An 18,534-nucleotide genomic window follows, 5' to 3' on the forward strand; every position below is an offset into this window, starting at 1 on the left:
TCTAATAAAAACAATGGAAGATTATTCCTTTATTGGTAGATGACCTAAAATTAATTATTTTATTGGATATTAATAGAAGGACAGTAAAAGTTGAAGATTCTACAAGAGAAAGACAAAACATGTATTGAAGTAGCGGAGGCCACAGTCAAAAAATTCGTTGCATTTTTTTCGGAAGACATCCCCAAATAAGGGATCAGTCAATTAAATTAACAAACTAACCCGTAATTTGTTAAGTTAATAATTCGTCAATTTATCCAAAAGTATCATTTATATAATCCCCCCAAATAAGGGATCAGTCAATTAAATTAACAAATTAACTTGCAATTTGTTAAGTTAATAATTCATCAATTTATCCAAAACTATCATTTATATAATCCCCCCCTCCCCCTCCAAAAAATTTTTTTTGATATTTTTTGTAAAACCTTTTTCATATGAGTATTTTAGAAACACCTGCTATAAAATTGGTGATAGTAAATTTACCCCCTTTGACAGTAAGTCAACTTTGTTTTTTCTTGATGATTTAATAGTGAAAATTTTATATTTTTCAAAATTTTGATTTAATAATTAAGTATTTAAAAAGCATTTTGAAGGAAAAAAATTCATCATTAAATCATCAAGAAAACGCAACATTGACTTAAGGTTAAGGGGGGCAAGCCTAATCTTACATTTTTCAAGGGGGAAAATCTAATATCACCAATTTTATAAGGGGTGTTTCTAAAATACCTATTTCATATTTATCCAAATTAAATTGAATCCACTCCCAACAATTAGTTGTCGGATCCGTACTTGATTACCATGGTGAAAGCAAATATGAACACGTATACTTAAATTAATAAAAGACACGACTTTAGACAAGATTAGATGGAAGCATATGATGATTTGTTTAGTTGATCCCGAATTTTTGAAATAAAACTTTAATGATGGTGAGGATGTTTGGTCGTCTGAATTCACATCACTCTAGATAGCGTTGAATGGCTAAATAGAGCTAACTTCCATCAAATAATTGTCGAACCCGTACTTGATTACCAAGGTGGAAACAGATAAGAAAATATATACTTAAATTAACAAAAGACGCAACTTTAGATAAGATTGGATGGAGGCAAATGTTGATTTATCCAATGAATAATGATTTTCTGATGCCCCCCCTCCGACATACGTCCTCATCCAGAACTGTAGATCATTTGCCTTAGGATGCATAAAACCATAAATCTTTTTCTTGTGTATCCCGAGGAAATGATTTACGATTCTGTGATGGATGCATATGTTAGAGGGGAGGCGTTAAATTATCACAAGTCTTATTCATTTGATCCCGATCAATAATGACGATGTTGTTGGTCATCCCAATTCATATCACTCTAGATAGTATTGAATGAAAAAATATAATGCATGTTGTCATCCCTGATATTTAGGAAAGCTTAGATGTTGACCACATGGGTTTCATGGCCATCCAAGAAGTATAAGCATACAAAAGAGTCGTGATTTTTTTGACTCAAAAATTTTCACTTGGTGTGTACGTGGCTGACATGGTAAGGGCATAGAACCATAAATCTTTTTCTTCAGGATACACAACGAAAACGATAAGCAATTTTGTGCCCGTACCACATCAGTCGAGTAATAACCGAGTGAAAATTGACATGGCAAGAGCATAGAATCATAAATCTTTTTCTTCAGGATACACAAGAAAAACGATAAACGATTTTGTGTCTTTGCCATGTCAGTTGAGTACAGATCGAGTGAAAATTTTCAAGTCATAAAATCATTAGTGCGTACAAAATTCTAAGAACCCATCATCAACCAACAGAAATTCCACCATTGATCAAAATCATTTTCTAGAAGAAAGGGAATGCAAATAGTTGATTAGATCCCTCTATTCCTCGATAACCTTACCTTTTGACATGTAGACCTCACATATCCACTAAAATAAAATTTTGATTGATAAAAACGTCACCCAATAACAAAAGAGAAGGAATAATTTTACCATATAAGTTACACCCCCACTTTGACCATCAAAGACTCGAAGAAAAAGCCAAAACAAAGGCCACACAGGTCATAGTCGTCCTTTCTAATTGTCTCCTTGAGTTACTTAAAACCAACCAACAAACAAAGAAAAAACAACAATAACAACTATATCGGCGTGCTTTGATAAGATTCTCAAGATAAGAATCAAAGATGTGAAATGGAACAAGAGATAAAAGGAAAAAAAAAAAAGAGGGAGTAGGTAGTGAGGAGATAGATCTTGGCTTACATACTAAGGCACCTTAGTGTTTGAGGATTAGACCTAGAGTTGTGATAAAGCAACACACTAAATAGTATGTGGATGATGTGGCAAGTGCACAAGATTATAGATCTTTTTCTTCGGGATATGTAGGAAAAGGATCTATAGCTCTGTACACTTGCCACGTCAACGATGTACAAACCACATATTATTTAGCGTGTTGCTTTATCATTAATCTTAGACCTAATATTCATAGTTGTAACCATTTGTTTGATAAGGACAAGTGTCTGTATTCATAAAGATGTCAATGGGTATTCAATTAACTAATACACTTCTAAGATTAAAGTTAGAATCACTTGTCTTTTTTCTTGGGAGAATTACTTAAAGGACGTTGGTGGAGGGATTTATTTCTAAATCATCTCTAAGTTTTGCACAATAACTTGATAGGACATTTAGTAAATTTTTTATTTCTTAATGGACCTTCATTATTGACGAACTCACCACTTTTTTATTTATTGTTGAGTTCATCACATTTAAAATAAAAAGTAATGAACTCAACACTGGTAAAATCCATCCATTTTAAATTTTCAAATTTTTTCAAGTAAAATACATAGAAAGATCAACTAAAAACTTTGAGATAACGACTTGTCTAGATGATTTCTATCCAAAAGAACTATTGTTTATCGATTTTCATCCAAGTACTAAGGAAAAACAAGTGAAAAAGCCCTTGAAAATGACTTTTTCATTCTTTTTAAATATTTTTCAAATCTTTTTAAATCTAATTTTTTGGATAAAAACGATAAATTCAAACGACTAGGACATTCAATCATGAGAAATGCTGGAGATGAGTTCCAAGGAATGTTAAAAAAAGAAAGACCATAAAAAACTTAGGGACTATTTAGAAAAAAAATCCCTCCACTAAGGTCCTTTAAGTAATTTTTTCATTTTTTCTTTGAAATCGAACCATTAAGAATCAGAACAATTTAAAGATTGACAAGTATCTAGAGTTGTGGAAACGAACTGACGGACATGGAACTGAGTTGTATATATAGATGAAAGGATGCCTAGTTTGTAGGAGAATAAATTTTTTTTCCTTGTATTTTTAACAAAACAAACACAATAGTTGTTGGTGTTTTAAGAGATGTTTAGGTGGGTACCACATTTAGCACATAATAGATGAGACCTTCTAAATCCCAATGATACTAGAAGTGTGTTCAATAACTAACAAATCTCTATAAAAGATGTTGAGAACCATGTCAAAAGAAAATACATATTCACCTTATCTCCCCTATCTTATCTTTGTTCTTATGTTCCAAAAGAGTCCTTAGAATATTTCTAAAGTTATGCATCATATGCTTTGGGAGCCTAAAATATGAAATCCTACGCAACCATTGCCTATTTAGATTCTAAAATATTATTCTAATTTTGGATCCATCATTTTAATATTTGGTTGAGGCCCACCATCAAATACCTGGTTGAGATGTTGTGGATTATCATGAAAATGTATCTCTAGATAAGATTATACTAATTCTTAAAAAGTAACTTTTTATTTATTTATTATTTTATTATCGATAAACCTATTTTTAATGAGTTCAGCAACTCAAGGAGGATAATGTTTGCGAAGGCGGTTCCCTTCTCTGTGAGTTTCATGGAACTCGTCGAAGACCCACAGGTCATAGTGGTTGTGTGCTCCTGTAAAGTCATTCCTCCTGGAGCTTGTAAAGTAGATCTTGAGTGCGTTAGCGAGCATATTGAAGATTAGTGTTTTTTGCGTAATCGATTCTATGAACAAAAAAAAGTTGTTTGATCTTGATGAGTCTTTTGAAACAGAGTTGACAGACGATAACTCAATTACGACGGGAGATGAACTTAGGTCTTTGGTGTCATCAACTAGAAAGTTTTGCCAACTAAGCTAACTTGCACCTACCTCAAATGATAAATATTGATCATTGAAAATTTTGTTTTATCCCTTAATGGTTCGTTTGATGGGGAGCCTCAATCATGAATTGAGATTGGAAAAGACTATAATATCCCTTCATGTTTTGGTTGATATTGGAGATACTCACAATGGATTTAGATTAACGACATATGCTCATCAACCTTGGTCTTTCCTTATGGACTTATAAAAATGATCTAAAATGCCCTCATCTGCAATATCTAGCAAAAAATCTTTCATTTTTTTGTCCTCAAAATATGTCATATTCAAGTTCTTCAACTCTGCTTCTCCAAAAATCCTAGATACTTGAAGGTTAAAAATAGATAAAATATTGTAATTGAAGATTGAGGTAAAATATTTTACTTGAAGGTGATGGATAAAATAGATCAAAATCAAGGGGGCAAATAATAAGTTTGAAAATATAAATGGGGTCTATCAAATATGCTCCAAACTACATAGGGTTACGTCTAAATCACCCAAATTTTTTAATGGCCGACCATGACATGTGAAAAGAGAATACTAAACCAACGTGCTGGGATGACGTTACGATATCTGCGATTTCACATTGGTGACGGGAAAATACGCACAAAACCGTAGAATCTTTTAACTCGTATCACGAGAAAATATATCTACGGATACGTGCACACACCTCCACGTCAGAAATGTGAAATAGCTGCAAATCTAATATCACCCCGAGCATTAGTTAAAGGAAAACTGATTCACCACCAGTATAATGAGAGAAACACTTTCCTTACTAACCATTATGGAGGGCTACTGATTTCTATCAAATTTGCAAATTTAAAATTAAAATTTACGATAAAAAATAATATTTGATAAATTTTTATTTGTAAAATTCATAGAATTTTGTCCTCTACATATATGTGGCATCGAATCATGCTTTTGGATGCCACAATCTGAGCTCAATGACCCATAGTAAGATTCAAAAACTTACTAAGTTAGTAATACTTAGACTTACTCTTGAAATAAAAGATTTCTTTGGGAGGTGTCATGATTTTTAGTTAATTTATGTCACGATCTGTAAAACAGAGGAAAATAAAATAACCAAAAGTGGGGCTGAGAGAGAGAGAGAGAGAGAGAGAGAGAGAGAATTAATTACTGAGGAAAAAAGAGAGAAAGTTAATGGATAGATACCGATGCCATCGAATACGAACGTGGGTGGGGGGCCTTTTTAAATAAATGGAGTAGAAGAGGAAGAGAGAAAAGAGAAAAAGAGAAAAGAGGGGTGTGAACTGTTAACCTGTGAGGGAGGGGAACAGAGTACAAATCTAGAGAGAGAAAGAGAGAAAAAAATGACTTTATAGGTGTAGAAATATAGACTACCCACAAGCAGACAAATTTCGATTTCTAGATTTGTTCTCAGAACATTAAAATCATCAAATCCCTTTCAAAGTATTTAATTTCTCAGCTTTTCTTTCTTTAATTACCCATTTTGTGATAGGATCTATAAATCAAGAACCCAAGCTCTGTTGCATAGTATTCTTTGCAAATAAAGAGAGAGAGAGAGAGAAACTAAGCAGAAGCATGGACGTGGGTCAGTTGCAGAATCGTTTAGTCGATTACACAGCTTCTCTGTTTCGTGAGGTTAGTTTCAAAAAAAAAAACTTCATGGTTTTTCTGTTATGCGTTTTTTATTTGGATCTATTTTTATTGCTTTTTTGTTTGTTGGGGTTGGTTTTGATGATGGGTTGGTTGGTGTTGGTGATGGTGATGGTGATGGTGGGGGTGAGAAGAATTTTCTGGATGACCAGTTTACCCAACTTCAACAACTGCAAGATGAGAGCAACCCAGAATTTGTATTTGAAGTTGTGTCTCTCTTCTTTGAAGATTCTGAGAAACTTTTAAATGAGTTGACCAGAGCTCTGTAAGTATTCAAGCTCCCTCTTTTCTTTTTCTTTTTTCTCTCTTTTGTTTCTTCTCTTTTTCTTGGATTTTTATGTTTGGGTTTTTTAATTTTATTTTAAAAAAATTGAAGATAAACTTGAAGAAAAGATACCCAACTGTTTTACTTCTCTTTATTTATTTTTCTTGTATAGAGATCAACAAAGTGTAGATTTCAAAAAAGTGGATGCCCATGTTCACCAGTTGAAGGGTAGTAGCTCCAGGTAATTTTATTGAATTTTTTCTTATTTTTGTTGACTATATATAAGACCCTCAAAAAAATACCTGATCTAACACTCCAAAAATTCTGAAAATTGGACTAAAACTAATCTAGATCTGAGATGAAAACCCAAAAATATTAAGATAAAAAAGAAATAATTTTTTCTTTTTTGGTATTTCTATCATTAGTATTTGATTAGTAAAATGGGTTTGTGTTTGGGTATCAGCATAGGTGCACAAAGAGTTAAAAATGTCTGCATTGCCTTTCGCAACTTCTGCGAAGAACAGAACAACGAAGGGTGAGTTTGGCTAATTGATTTCTTCTATTTATTCACCATATTAATCTTAATCTGAAAATTAAGATTGGAATCATAAAATATCTTGTTATTCTAATCAAAGAGAAACTATGGTTTAGGTGTCTAAGATGTCTGCAACAAATAAAACATGAGTTCTCACTTGTGAAGAACAAGCTTGAATATCTATTCAGGGTAAGTAGATTAAGTTGTTTCTTGAAAAAAAACCCATTTTGTATATAAGACTCTCAATCTTTCTTTTTTTTTCTCAAATCTTTTTTTTTTTCTCCTATTTTAATTGTAGTTGGAGCAACAGATTATAGCTGCTGGTGGGTCAATTCCAATAATGGAGTGAATTGTAGTAGATGTTGTTGTTGTAGCAAGTCATCTACTACATATCAAAACAAGGGACTAAAAATGGGGAGAACAGGCTAGTGATGCTGAGAGGAGAGAGAGAGAGAGAGAGAGAGAGAGAGAAGCTTTTAATGGTTTTTGTAGTTGATGATCATGTAAGCTACTTCATTTCTTAAAGGCTCTCTTAAATGTTGATCTTGAGGTTGTATGAGATAAGTAGTTTGTGTATGAGAGAATGTGAATTAATCTTTGCTCTTAATTATATGATTAACCTTGCATCAGCACATATCAAGCAATTGATGGAATCACTTGTTCATCCAAATCATTAGAATTTTTATTTATGGTTCATTGTTAGATTGTTCACATCAACAAACATCAAACAGGAGAGATTGTTGTGGTTTGTGGAGCCTGATAGTACCGGTCAATAAGAATTTTCCAAGGGTATTTTTGTATTTTCACTGGTATTATGTAAAACCCTACTTAGATTTTCCTAGGGATATATATATGTATTAGAATCGGTGTGATCCATGGACGTACCTCAATCTAGAGGGAACCAAGTAAAAATCTTTGTATTCTCTGTGTCATTTGTGTTTTTTTTGTTTCTTGGTTTGGTTGTCCCTATTTTTCGTTATAGGGATTGAATATGGAGCCTAGTATCAGCGTCATTCTTTATTAGCACTCTGAGTTTATTTAGATTACGACCTAAGTCAATCTAATCTCGAGGTTGTGTCCTTTATGATCAATATGAGTTGGTGGGCTACATCTACAATATAGAATGAGATTCGTCAACATCGATATGATCTACTTCAGTTGATTATATAATTAGATTAATTATTTTATCTTTCATAAGTGCTCTAGACACTAAGACTGACTTCTTTAATTTAAGACCTCCCCGCCCATTGCGGTGGGGTTGAGTTTTGGGGGACCGACCTCAACGTGTTATAGCTAGCCAATGCATTACTATAATTGAGGATGTAAACTAGACAACAATTTCATTGGAGGGGTTTGGGAATTTGTCCATTTTTTTTATCATCCTTCCTTGCATCATCCATGGCAGGGATGTGTTCAGCTGTTGATGTACAAGTATGGCCAAAGACATGAGGGGGGTTTGGTACAGAGTATCTTTTCTTTTTTATTAGATAGATGATGAAAACTTGAAGAGAAATCAAGATTCCATCACCAACCATTTGGTTTTGATCTTTGTTTAACATATGGGCAAGCTTGTAGTTGTATTTTATTAAAATATTTTCATAGATTGAATGCTTTCATTAATATTATTTTGCAATTTCTTTCAAGAAATAATGTAAACAAATTAAAAATATGGACTGCACCCACATGTATTGGTTTTGGTTTTTGAACCCTTTTGTTGAAAGTCGTTCGAGCTTTTTCTGGGAGTGCGACATGAGGCATTTCAGCACCGTAGGGCCTGGTACTCAAACATTGGTTCAAGGCATTTTCTTCACACCTTGACCTGTAATAAATGAGGAAGTTTTGACATTAAAGGGGTAAATAGTTATCGTCTTTGCGATACAGGGCTGCATGGGCTCACATGAGAAATTAAACTGATGGGAGATTACTAGTTTGCAACCATCAGATTTCTCTACACGTTCCTAGACATGTTAGAAATATTTTTTTTCTTCTTTTATCCATATTTACTCAACAAATACTTTTAATTGACACCAAATCTTTGGGATAAGGTTTCGATGGGGGTGATACTCAACAAATGCTTCATTTCTACCGCTACAAGGATATATTTTCTGAAGTTGAACTCTGAATTAGGATATATTTTATTGTTCTGCATTATGTATGGAATTATTAACAAGGGATGAACTTGAGGAACTCGGGAGGTGAACTTGAACAGTTCAATTGAAAATGGATACTCCCCTTAGTTCTGATCAGCCATTCTCAATGGCTGCTCTAATGTCTAAGCCTGAGAAGTTGAAAACTTATATGGGTGTAATGGGTCGTGATGATGTAGCCTTATAGGCTCAGAGGGTTGGATGAAGTATGGTGGAATCGACATAGCTTATGTGGCGTAAGAACAGTGTCAATAAAAGTACTTATTAAACACTGCTGTCCACATAAATTAAAATTAATTTGTGCTGGCGATATGAAGAAAATATAATCGAATTTCTGATTTGATGATTAATTACTAGATGTACTCATCTAAGGGTGCCGTTCAGCTGCCAACGTTGTCCTATATGGCTTAAAAGTTTCAGATTTGAACTGATTTTTTGTGAGAATGATTTCTATGGTGAGAAGAACATCCTCACAAAAAAAATCCTAATCTGAAACTTCTAAAACCATCAAAAGTGATCTACAAGTTTTTGGTAAAAAATCAACAAGTTTTAAATTGGGCTGATTTTTTGTGAGGATAATCTTCTCACCATAGAGAATTCCTCACAATCACAAAAAATCAGCCTAATCCGAAACTTTTAAGTCACATAGGACAATCGTGTTGACTCCCTAATGTTGGCTGCCTAACCTGGCCTTTCATGTAAAGAGCACCGAAAGAATTATCCAAATGAAGCTTGGAAGTAGCTTTATTTCAACTTCATGGAATTTTATCGATGTAAGATAATAAAATAAAATAAAAAAGCAGAACCGGTTGCCCAAGTTCATGGCTTCTAGCAGAATTCAACCATGAATGCTCTGTACTTGTTATCCCAGTTTCTTCCTTGTATGAGTGAAATTGAGAGTGAAAATGTTTTATTTGTATGGGATTGTATCCTTGCATGTATGAACAGTGATCTACCGCTTGAAGGTATATATAATATAAAGGCCTGATAAAATGACTCGTCTGGTGGCATACTCAATTGACTCACTGACATGGACAAGTTTGGAAACCGTAGATCTTTCTGCCTTGGGATTCATGGTTCCCTCCAAATACACTTTTTTTATGGGGAAGTGCTATCATGTATCTCAAGACTTACATATCTATAGTTCCTGAACTTGTCACGTTAATGAGTCAATTGAGTATGCCGCCTGGCGAGTCATTTTATCATGAATCTATTATATATTAAAGAGTCATGATAATCTGACTACCCCACGTGACAAACTCAATTGACTATCTGACATGACAAGTTGGGGAACTGTAGATCTGTGCTCCTCGGGAAACATTGTTCCCTCAAAATACAATACTTTTTTATAGGGAAGTGTAGCTGTGTATCCCGTGGAGCACAGATCTATGATTCCCAAACTTGTCACGTAAGGGTAGTCGATTGAGTTTACCACGTGGGGTAGTCAGATTACCACGATTCTATATTAAAAGCTTTGAACATCAAGTATAACCCAAAGATTCTAATAGAGATGAGGAATATTGAGATTTTATGATTGTGGTATCTATTATTTCAACTTACAAAAGTAACGATAAAAATACTTCCTATTCAAATATAAATATTTATTAACAAATCATTCTATATCCCTCCCCCAATAGAAGGAGCAAAACTTTGATTAGGAAAAATTACTTAAAGGACCCTGCTTAAGGAATTTATTTCTAAATAATCCCTCAGTTTTGCTCGATAGCTTGATAGGAGATTTACTAAAATTTTTATTTTTTAATAGTCCTTCATTATTGGCAAATTCACCGCTTTTTATTTACTATTAAGTTCACAACTTTTTATTTATTGTCAAACTTGGCACTATTTTATTTAGTGTCAAGTTCACAATTTTTATTGTTGAACTCACCACTATTTATTGTTGAGTTCACCATTGGTAAAATCCACCCATTTTCAATTTTCAAGTTTTTTCAATTAAAATACATGAAAAGATTAATTTCATGTCTGCTGTTTGAAGGCAAGATGATGATGAGAGACATAATGGCAGCATTTTTTCAGCTAAGTGAGAGTTGGTATTTTAGAAACTAACCACCACTTTTTAAGCATCGTTTTCCCCAATGATGATTAACTAAAAACTTGAGATAATGACTTGTTTAGATGATTTCAACTCAAAAGAACCATTCTTGATAGATTTTCCATCCAAAACTAAGAAATAAGTGGAAAAAAAAATCTTAGCTTTTTACATACTTGTTCAAAATGTTTGAAAGAAAAAAAAAATCCTTTAAAATGACTTCTTCCTTCTTAAATCCTTTCCGACTGAATGAAATCTTTGAAACTTGATTGAAATGTTAAAAATCCAATTATTTTAGATGAAAACAATGAGTTTGAACTACTAAGGCATTCAATCATAAGAAATTTGGGATATGAGGTCCAAGAACTATTAAGAAAAGAAAATTTTACAACATGAACTATTAAGAGATCACCCAAAACTAAAGGATTATTTAGAAAGAAGTCCCTCCGTCAAGGTCCTATAAATAATTTTTCTTCATTTTTAATGAGATAGATAGATTGTCCAAATTAATTATATAGGTAACATAGAATCAATGCTAACATAAATGGTAGGTTGAATCTTCAAAGTACTCTATCAGTGTAACTATTTAAGTAAATTATGTATCATATGAATAAATTAAGATACTCTTTTCTTATGTGTTTCGGGAAAACAAATTAATTACTAAATTCTTTCATTTGAATTTAATGATTTGACACTTAGAACGATTTAGGTGGTAGGTAAGACAAACAAATATATCAAGACAAATAATCGTGATAATGATTTAAGATCGAAAGATAACATAGTCATCCTTGTTGGGATGGTAAAGAGCATCAAACGTAAAGCAGCCTTTCATTCTCTTATTATTTAAGTTAAGGAATAGATTTGTTAAATCGGATAGATTTTTGAATTATTCTTACTTTATTCAAACATTGTTGAGTATATATTTTCCTCCACTCTACGTGAATCATACCCGAAGTAAGCCTCATGACCACCCACCCATGGGTTGCCTAAGTGGTAAGGGCGAGCACGTGAAGTGTGGGTTAGGCGCACGTCACGGGTTTGATTCTCTTTTTGGGTTTTCTCATGATTTGACTGGGGGACCATGGCGGTGGATTGCTGTGGTAGTCCTCCCTAAGATTAGTCATAGTCGATTAGCTATAAAAAAAAAAAGTAGGTCTCATGACCCTCTTGTAGACACCCCAATTTGAACGGGCCCTCACTTGAAAGGGCCCAAAAATAATTAGCTTTTCAATAAACTTGGCCAATGGGCTTTAAGGCCCGAATCGTTAAAATGTGACATTTCTATCAAATCAAAGCACCTAAAACCTCTCAACAAATTAGTTGACTCACCAAAAGGCTCGGCATGCCTCGTTCCATGCAAAATATCAGTTTTCCAACAAAATAGGTCAACGGGCCTCTAAGGCCCAAAACACTAAAAAATAACAGTTTTGATTGAATCGAGGCCTCTAAGATCACCCACTGGTCTAAGGGACCAGACTCATCCTACGCTATCCTAACCTTCACCGCTCCACGCTTGCATCCAAGATAAAATTCTCCAACGGGCCTAAAAAGCCTAATTTGTCAACACGTGGCATTTTTTATCAAATCAATGATTGCAAAAATCTCAAAAAAATTAAAAATATGAGACTTGGGATACCTACCCTACCTCCTACCGCTCCACTTCCAAACCGGCAAATACCCTAAACCCATTCGAGGCCCACAAACCTTTACTTTTTTCCTAAATTAATTTCTCACCTTACCCTCAATCTAAAAACGATCCCATATCATCTAAACCCTAAAGTGAACCCACCCTCAAAAATCCAACCCAAAAACAAACCCTACCCAAACCAAAATAACTCAAACCAAGCCCAATACATTAAAAACCCACAAGATATTATCCAAATCATTATCCAGCTCACAACCTTAACCTATTAATCATTACCCACATCAACCAATCACCCTCCCAACATCAAAAAGTGACACATGTCATCATCCCCTTTTACTTCCCTCATCAAATCACCTACCCCCATCACCATTCTCTAAATAATTCATCTAACCCACATCACTTCCCTCCAAAATCACCTCAACTCATACCCTACCCTAACCTAACCTATCTCCATTCTCTAACATCAACAACCATTCATATCACAACCCATACCCTACACCCCCTAACCTATCATCATTATCTAATATCATCAATCACCCACATCACAACTCATATCTTTACCTATCACCTTCCTTAAAACACTCCAATAAAATCACCTCAACCTATACTCTCTCATTATCAACTAACTAACCCATACCCTTCTCTCTAATCAAACAACCACTATCAACCAATCAACCAATCTCATCACCTCACCCTCTCATCATGATTGCCATATGTCTTCATCCCCTTAATCCTCCCAAAAATCAATCTACCAATCTCTTACATAACCCATTATCCTAACTCTACACACATCACCTCTTCAACCAACCTAACACTCATTCTCTAAATAATCATCTTACATCCTCATTCCCCCCATCAACCATCACTCATTTCACCCCACCAAACACTCTACCCAAATGGATTTGAGTAAGATCCAAACCATTTGGGTTAAAATACAACACATTTCCCTCATTACACAACTACCCTCACTTACACTCTAAATTTCATACCCTTCACTTCTAAAATCCATGCCATTATCTATTTTCCCAACTCTTCACCCCATTATACCCCTAAACATCCTCCAAACACCTATAAATACCCCTCCCCTCCTTCCAAAAAGGGTTATCAATTCTTTTTACCAAGTCTTACTAAAAAAAATAAAAAATCTATCTTCTCTCCTCATTTCTTCTCCAATCTCACACTAATCCTTTACAAAAATAATTACATCTTCCTAAATCACTAAGGATTCAAGAGACTTTAAGAAGAAGAAGAAAAGGAGATCGAAGATACAAGGTGGGTTCAAAGTACACCCCCTCCATCTTTCTACACTCTCTTCCTTCCTCTTCTATTATCCCTCTTTTCTCTTCATTTTGTTTTAAACGAACTTAGGGTGAATGGACCTTAAGGGTAAGGATCTATAAGGATCATCCTCATCAATGGGATAACCCTATGATCAAGCCAAAAGCGAATCCCTACATAGGGTACAAATACACGACACGTGGCACATTATTATTATTATTATTATTTATTTTAAATCAAAATGATCGAGTTCTTTGAGGTTATCGCCACTTGACGGGGAGAAAAGGGTGCCTAACACCTTCCCTTTTCTCCAACAGAGCCGTTTGTCCCGATCCCTAGGTTTGATTAGTTCTTATCCATCGCGAGTCACTAAAATGTCAAAATGTCATTTTTTCGAAAAATATACATCGGGTGACCATTCACACCCACTTACAACATGAATGGTGACGACTCTAATCTTTAGTAGATGTGACCGTCGTAATGACGAAAATCATGTATCTACACTTCTTATATTCATAATTCTTTCCTTCTCCACCAAATCAATCTTTTAAAGTAGTTGATTGGTTAACATGATATCAAAACACCAGTTCGTATAAGTCACGAGTTCGAATCTTTTCACACTTATGGTTTAGAATTTCTCAATGAACATTAATTATAAATTTATTGTATTCTTAAATAAAAAAATCTTGACATCTAAGAAATATTTTTTGGACGTGATAACTATAAGTGGATCGTTTGGTAGATTATATAACATTCAATTTTATTGGTGGATTTTAGTCATTAAATTTGATGTATTATTGATTCCTTTGATTTCTTATGATAGAATGTTTTTTCTTAAATCTATTTTTTTTATATAAATTTTCGTAGAAAAATAAAATTTCAAGTTGTATTACTATTTAATGACCTTAATCACGAGTGCCTGGGCCCTCGGAGCACTTGTTAACGAATCTGTAAGTTTTAGTTTTAATCAAGCTTTTTGATCACGAAAACGACAAATTCAGCCGTGGATGACGTGTTCACCGAGTCGCTGTATCGTTTCCTACCGTGAGCGATACGGAGACCGACAGCTGTCAGCAACCTATTGAAAACGAATGCTACGTAACCGGCTGCTTTTATGGCACATTTACCAATATATTACGTGGCATTTTGCTGATCTGGCACTTCCTACCTTGTCCTCTCCAGTTAATGTGTTGCCTCCTCTCCTGGGATCACATTCACGTGTTCCTCACCGCCACCAAATATGATGAGCTGTCAACTAAACCTCAGCCTCGACTTACCACCTAGGCTCGGACAACCGTTACTCCTCCGAACCTAATCGCAAAAAAATAAATTTATTTTATTAAAAAAAGAAAAAAAGTTTTTTTTGTTTCCTGACTAGTAGAGACTGAGTATGTAGTTGCGGTAGTAGTGATTGCGCCTTCTCTGAGAAGCCATCAAAGAACTTAGAGAGAGAAGAAGAACAGCGAAGAAAGCGAAACTTATCTCCCAAGACATCTCTCTCTCTCTCTCTCTCCTCTGCTTCGCAGTTAAAGCTTTCACGCCTTCCCCACGAAAAATCTGCAAGAATTAGTCACAGAAAAGTTGCTGAAAGGCTCATTTCACATTCCCATTAAAACCCTAAGCTTTCTTCTTATCTATCAAGAGATGGAGAAATCTTTCATCTCTGTAATCTATCTGTTAGTTTTCTTATGCAGTAGCTTATATACATCTTCAATTCTAGACCCACTCGATTTCTTAGCTCTGCAATCGATCCGAAAATCCCTAGAAGACATGCCAGGTTCTAATTTCTTCTCCTCATGGGATTTCACCTCTGATCCCTGCAATTTCAATGGCGTTTTCTGCGATGCAGACAAGGTGATCGCTTTAAACCTCGGCGATCCAAAAGCTGGTTCTCCTGGTCTTTCTGGTCGTCTCGATCCTTCAATCGGTAAGCTTTCATCACTCGCTGAGCTCTCTATTGTTCCAGGTCGGATCATCGGTTCTCTGCCTCAAACCCTGTCTCAATTGAAGAACCTTCGATTCCTCGCCATTGGCAAGAACTTCGTCTCTGGTTCGATTCCAGATTCTTTCGGGGAGCTTCGAAGACTTCAAACCCTAGATCTCAGCTACAATCAACTCTCTGGCTCGATTCCTCGATCAATTGGAAATCTTCCTTCGCTTTCGAATCTCATACTCTGTCACAATGCTCTCTCTGGTTCGATTCCTCCGTTCTTCTCTCAATCTCTATTTCGTCTTGACCTCAAACACAACGATCTCTCTGGTGTTCTCTCTCCTTCATCTCTCCCTCCTTCCCTTCAATACCTTTCTTTGTCGTCCAACGGTCTAACCGGACCAGTGGATCGTCTATTGAGCCGTTTAAACCGCTTGAACTACCTCGACCTCAGCATGAACCGGTTCACAGGAACCATTCCTGAAAATGTATTTTCTTTCCCGATCACGAACCTTCAGTTACAGAGGAACTTGTTTTCTGGACCGGTTCGACCGTTAGATCAGGTTAAAATCTCAACCGTTGATCTTAGCTACAACAGGCTTTCTGGACAGATCTCGACGATGTTCTCATCCGTACAAAATTTATACCTAAATAATAACAGGTTTACCGGACAGGTTCCGGGCAGTTTCGTTGATGGATTGTTGACTGCGGGCATAGAGATATTGTATCTACAACATAATTATCTGACCGGTATCCAGATTAATCCAACGGCTGCGATTCCTTCAAGTAGTTCGTTGTGTTTGCAGTATAATTGTATGGTACCGCCACTGCAGACACCCTGCCCGCTTAATTCAGGGAAGCAGAAGACTAGACCTACGGAGCAGTGTATGGAGTGGAGGGGATAAAAGGGGAATAATTTGTATATACTAAGGGTAGAATGGGAAGAAATTTTTGTGTTTTAAGTTTCTGTTGTTAAGGTTTTTATTCTTTTTTATTTTTATTTTTATTTATTTTGTGATTTTAACTGTTAAATTAGTTGATGGATGGGGAAAATCTCTTTTGACCAATTTTTGTTTTTTTTTTCAACATTGTTTCTTTTCTATTATTGACTCATTATTCTACTATCATTTAGGGATTATTGTCTATCAGTTAGGGTATTTTATGAAAGGGGCTTATGTTAGTTTTTCTTCACTTTTTCTTGATTAGGACATTATTTTTGTCTGAATATTTTTTAAATGTTATAATTTTTAAAATGTAAATTATGGAGGAAAAAAAAAAAAAAACAAGTCCCTGTCCCTTGGGATCGAACGTAGAAGTGGTCGATCGCTCGTCTCAGAAGACAACCCAAAATTTATGACTCCATCATGAATGTCCTATTCAAGCAACACATATCCCTAGCATGAAGAAATTAGTTGTGAATAAGAATGTATGTCTATCAATTAATATAGTTGTGTTGTTTAATATTACTAGGTTGAATTTGACATACATTTTGTGATATTTTACCTAAAACTTACATTACTTTTAAGGGTTTGTTGATTTAATAATTCTGATATTTTCATCAAGTTTTAATTTTGGGTAGAATTGAATGTAGGAACACAATTCGAGGGGCCAACCTGATAAAATCTTTGAGATACAACTTCAATAATCATGACAACGTTTCCTCTCTTTTTAGGCATTTTGGATATAAGAGCAAAATCATGTTCCATAGACTTGGAGTCAATTAAACGAATCAAATTCCTCCGTTCCTCTCTATCCCAAGCTAAGTTTTATTAAAGATTAATACTGGAGTGACCTCAATGGGAGACACATTGACGTTCCCCCCCCCCCCCCCCCCCCCCCGCTAAGGTCACTCCAGCACGATTCTTTATTAAATTATTCAAGAGTTTTTTTTTTTTGTTTGAATAATGCTGAAGTGACCTCAGGCTGGAATCTCATGTCACACTTGTTGTGATGTGAAAGTGTATGGGAACCATGAATGATTTTCAATCGAGATACGAGTGAAAAAGCATTTATGGTTCCTATTCACTTTCACGTCAAAAAGTGTGATATGAGATTCCATCTTGAGTTCAATCCAGCATGTCTCTTTTTTTATTTTATGGGTAAGCCGGACTTGAACCCCCGACCTCAAAGTTGTTATGCAATTGTCAAACCAAAGAAAGCTAATGGGTCTAAGCCCAATTATTCAGGATGTTTCAGTGCAAGAAAAAGAAAAAAAAAATGCCACAAACATCTGAAACAAGTCAACAGATTAGGGTGGTTAGATACTTTGATGTGATTGGTAATTGACTAAGTAGATTTGTAGATGAGATCCAATAAATGAAAGTCATGGTTACCCCCAATTGTATTAATGTTCTTGTTGATGAAGGGGACCATTAACCATCACACGCAACTATACAAGCAATTGCATGGGCTGGATGATGTTGGGAAAGCTAAAAGAGAGGGGACCATAAGTCCATCCATCTACCCCTGTTTCTTCTTCTTCTTCTTCTTCTTTTTTACTTTTTATTGGGAAGTATCATTCATGCCCACATGCGTGCCATCTCAATGTCAGGGAGTGTAGGGAAAGCTATTTATAATGGATTTCTACTTTCTAGATTGATTGGCCTCTTTCATGCTCTTGTTTACTTTTATGAAAGAAACCATGATTGACAATGGAAGGAATTAACAGCTATGGTTGTCAAAAAGGCTTCTCTTTTATACTTCACCTTAATGGGTTATTCATTTGTCATTGTGTGTTCTTTGCTAGTTAAATAGTTTATCTTCAAGACTTCCAACTTTATGTATGGGTTTCTACTTTTTTTATATTTCTTATTTATTAAGGGATTTGATTTTAAATTCCTTGATCATAAGGTTGTTTTTCTTCGTTGTCTGTACTGATGTGGTTACCTATCAAAATGTAATTTATCTGAAGTAATT

At 34.9% G+C, this 18,534-nt stretch overlaps 2 protein-coding genes across 4 annotated transcripts in view; both read left to right on the forward strand.

The window, feature by feature from the left end:
• The window catches only part of LOC147402362 (histidine-containing phosphotransfer protein 1-like), a 44,658-nt gene extending 37,456 nt beyond the window's left edge, over positions 1 to 7,202 (forward strand). For 2 of the 3 annotated variants that reach the window (XM_086443986.1, XM_086443987.1), the window contains exons 2-7: positions 5,681 to 5,753; positions 5,903 to 6,033; positions 6,206 to 6,274; positions 6,497 to 6,568; positions 6,685 to 6,757; positions 6,867 to 7,202. In XM_086443986.1, the coding sequence (XP_086300112.1) occupies positions 5,694 to 5,753; positions 5,903 to 6,033; positions 6,206 to 6,274; positions 6,497 to 6,568; positions 6,685 to 6,757; positions 6,867 to 6,917 (456 nt within the window). In that variant the 5' untranslated portion in view covers positions 5,681 to 5,693 and the 3' untranslated portion in view covers positions 6,918 to 7,202. Of the gene's footprint in view, positions 1 to 5,380; positions 5,754 to 5,902; positions 6,034 to 6,205; positions 6,275 to 6,496; positions 6,569 to 6,684; positions 6,758 to 6,866 lie in introns of those variants that run through there. The other variant, XM_086443985.1, reaches the window with a different exon arrangement.
• A 7,852-nt stretch (positions 7,203 to 15,054) lies between these two features.
• LOC147402367 (uncharacterized) lies at positions 15,055 to 16,801 on the forward strand. The gene has a single exon (XM_086443988.1). The coding sequence runs from the start codon at positions 15,333 to 15,335 to the stop codon at positions 16,521 to 16,523; it is 1,191 nt and encodes a 396-aa protein (XP_086300114.1). The 5' UTR covers positions 15,055 to 15,332; the 3' UTR covers positions 16,524 to 16,801.
• The last annotated feature ends 1,733 nt before the right edge of the window (positions 16,802 to 18,534 follow it).

This window comes from Akebia trifoliata, chromosome 5 (assembly GCF_017979445.1).
Source record: "Akebia trifoliata isolate Shusen 1 chromosome 5, ASM1797944v1, whole genome shotgun sequence".
NCBI lineage: Eukaryota > Viridiplantae > Streptophyta > Magnoliopsida > Ranunculales > Lardizabalaceae > Akebia > Akebia trifoliata.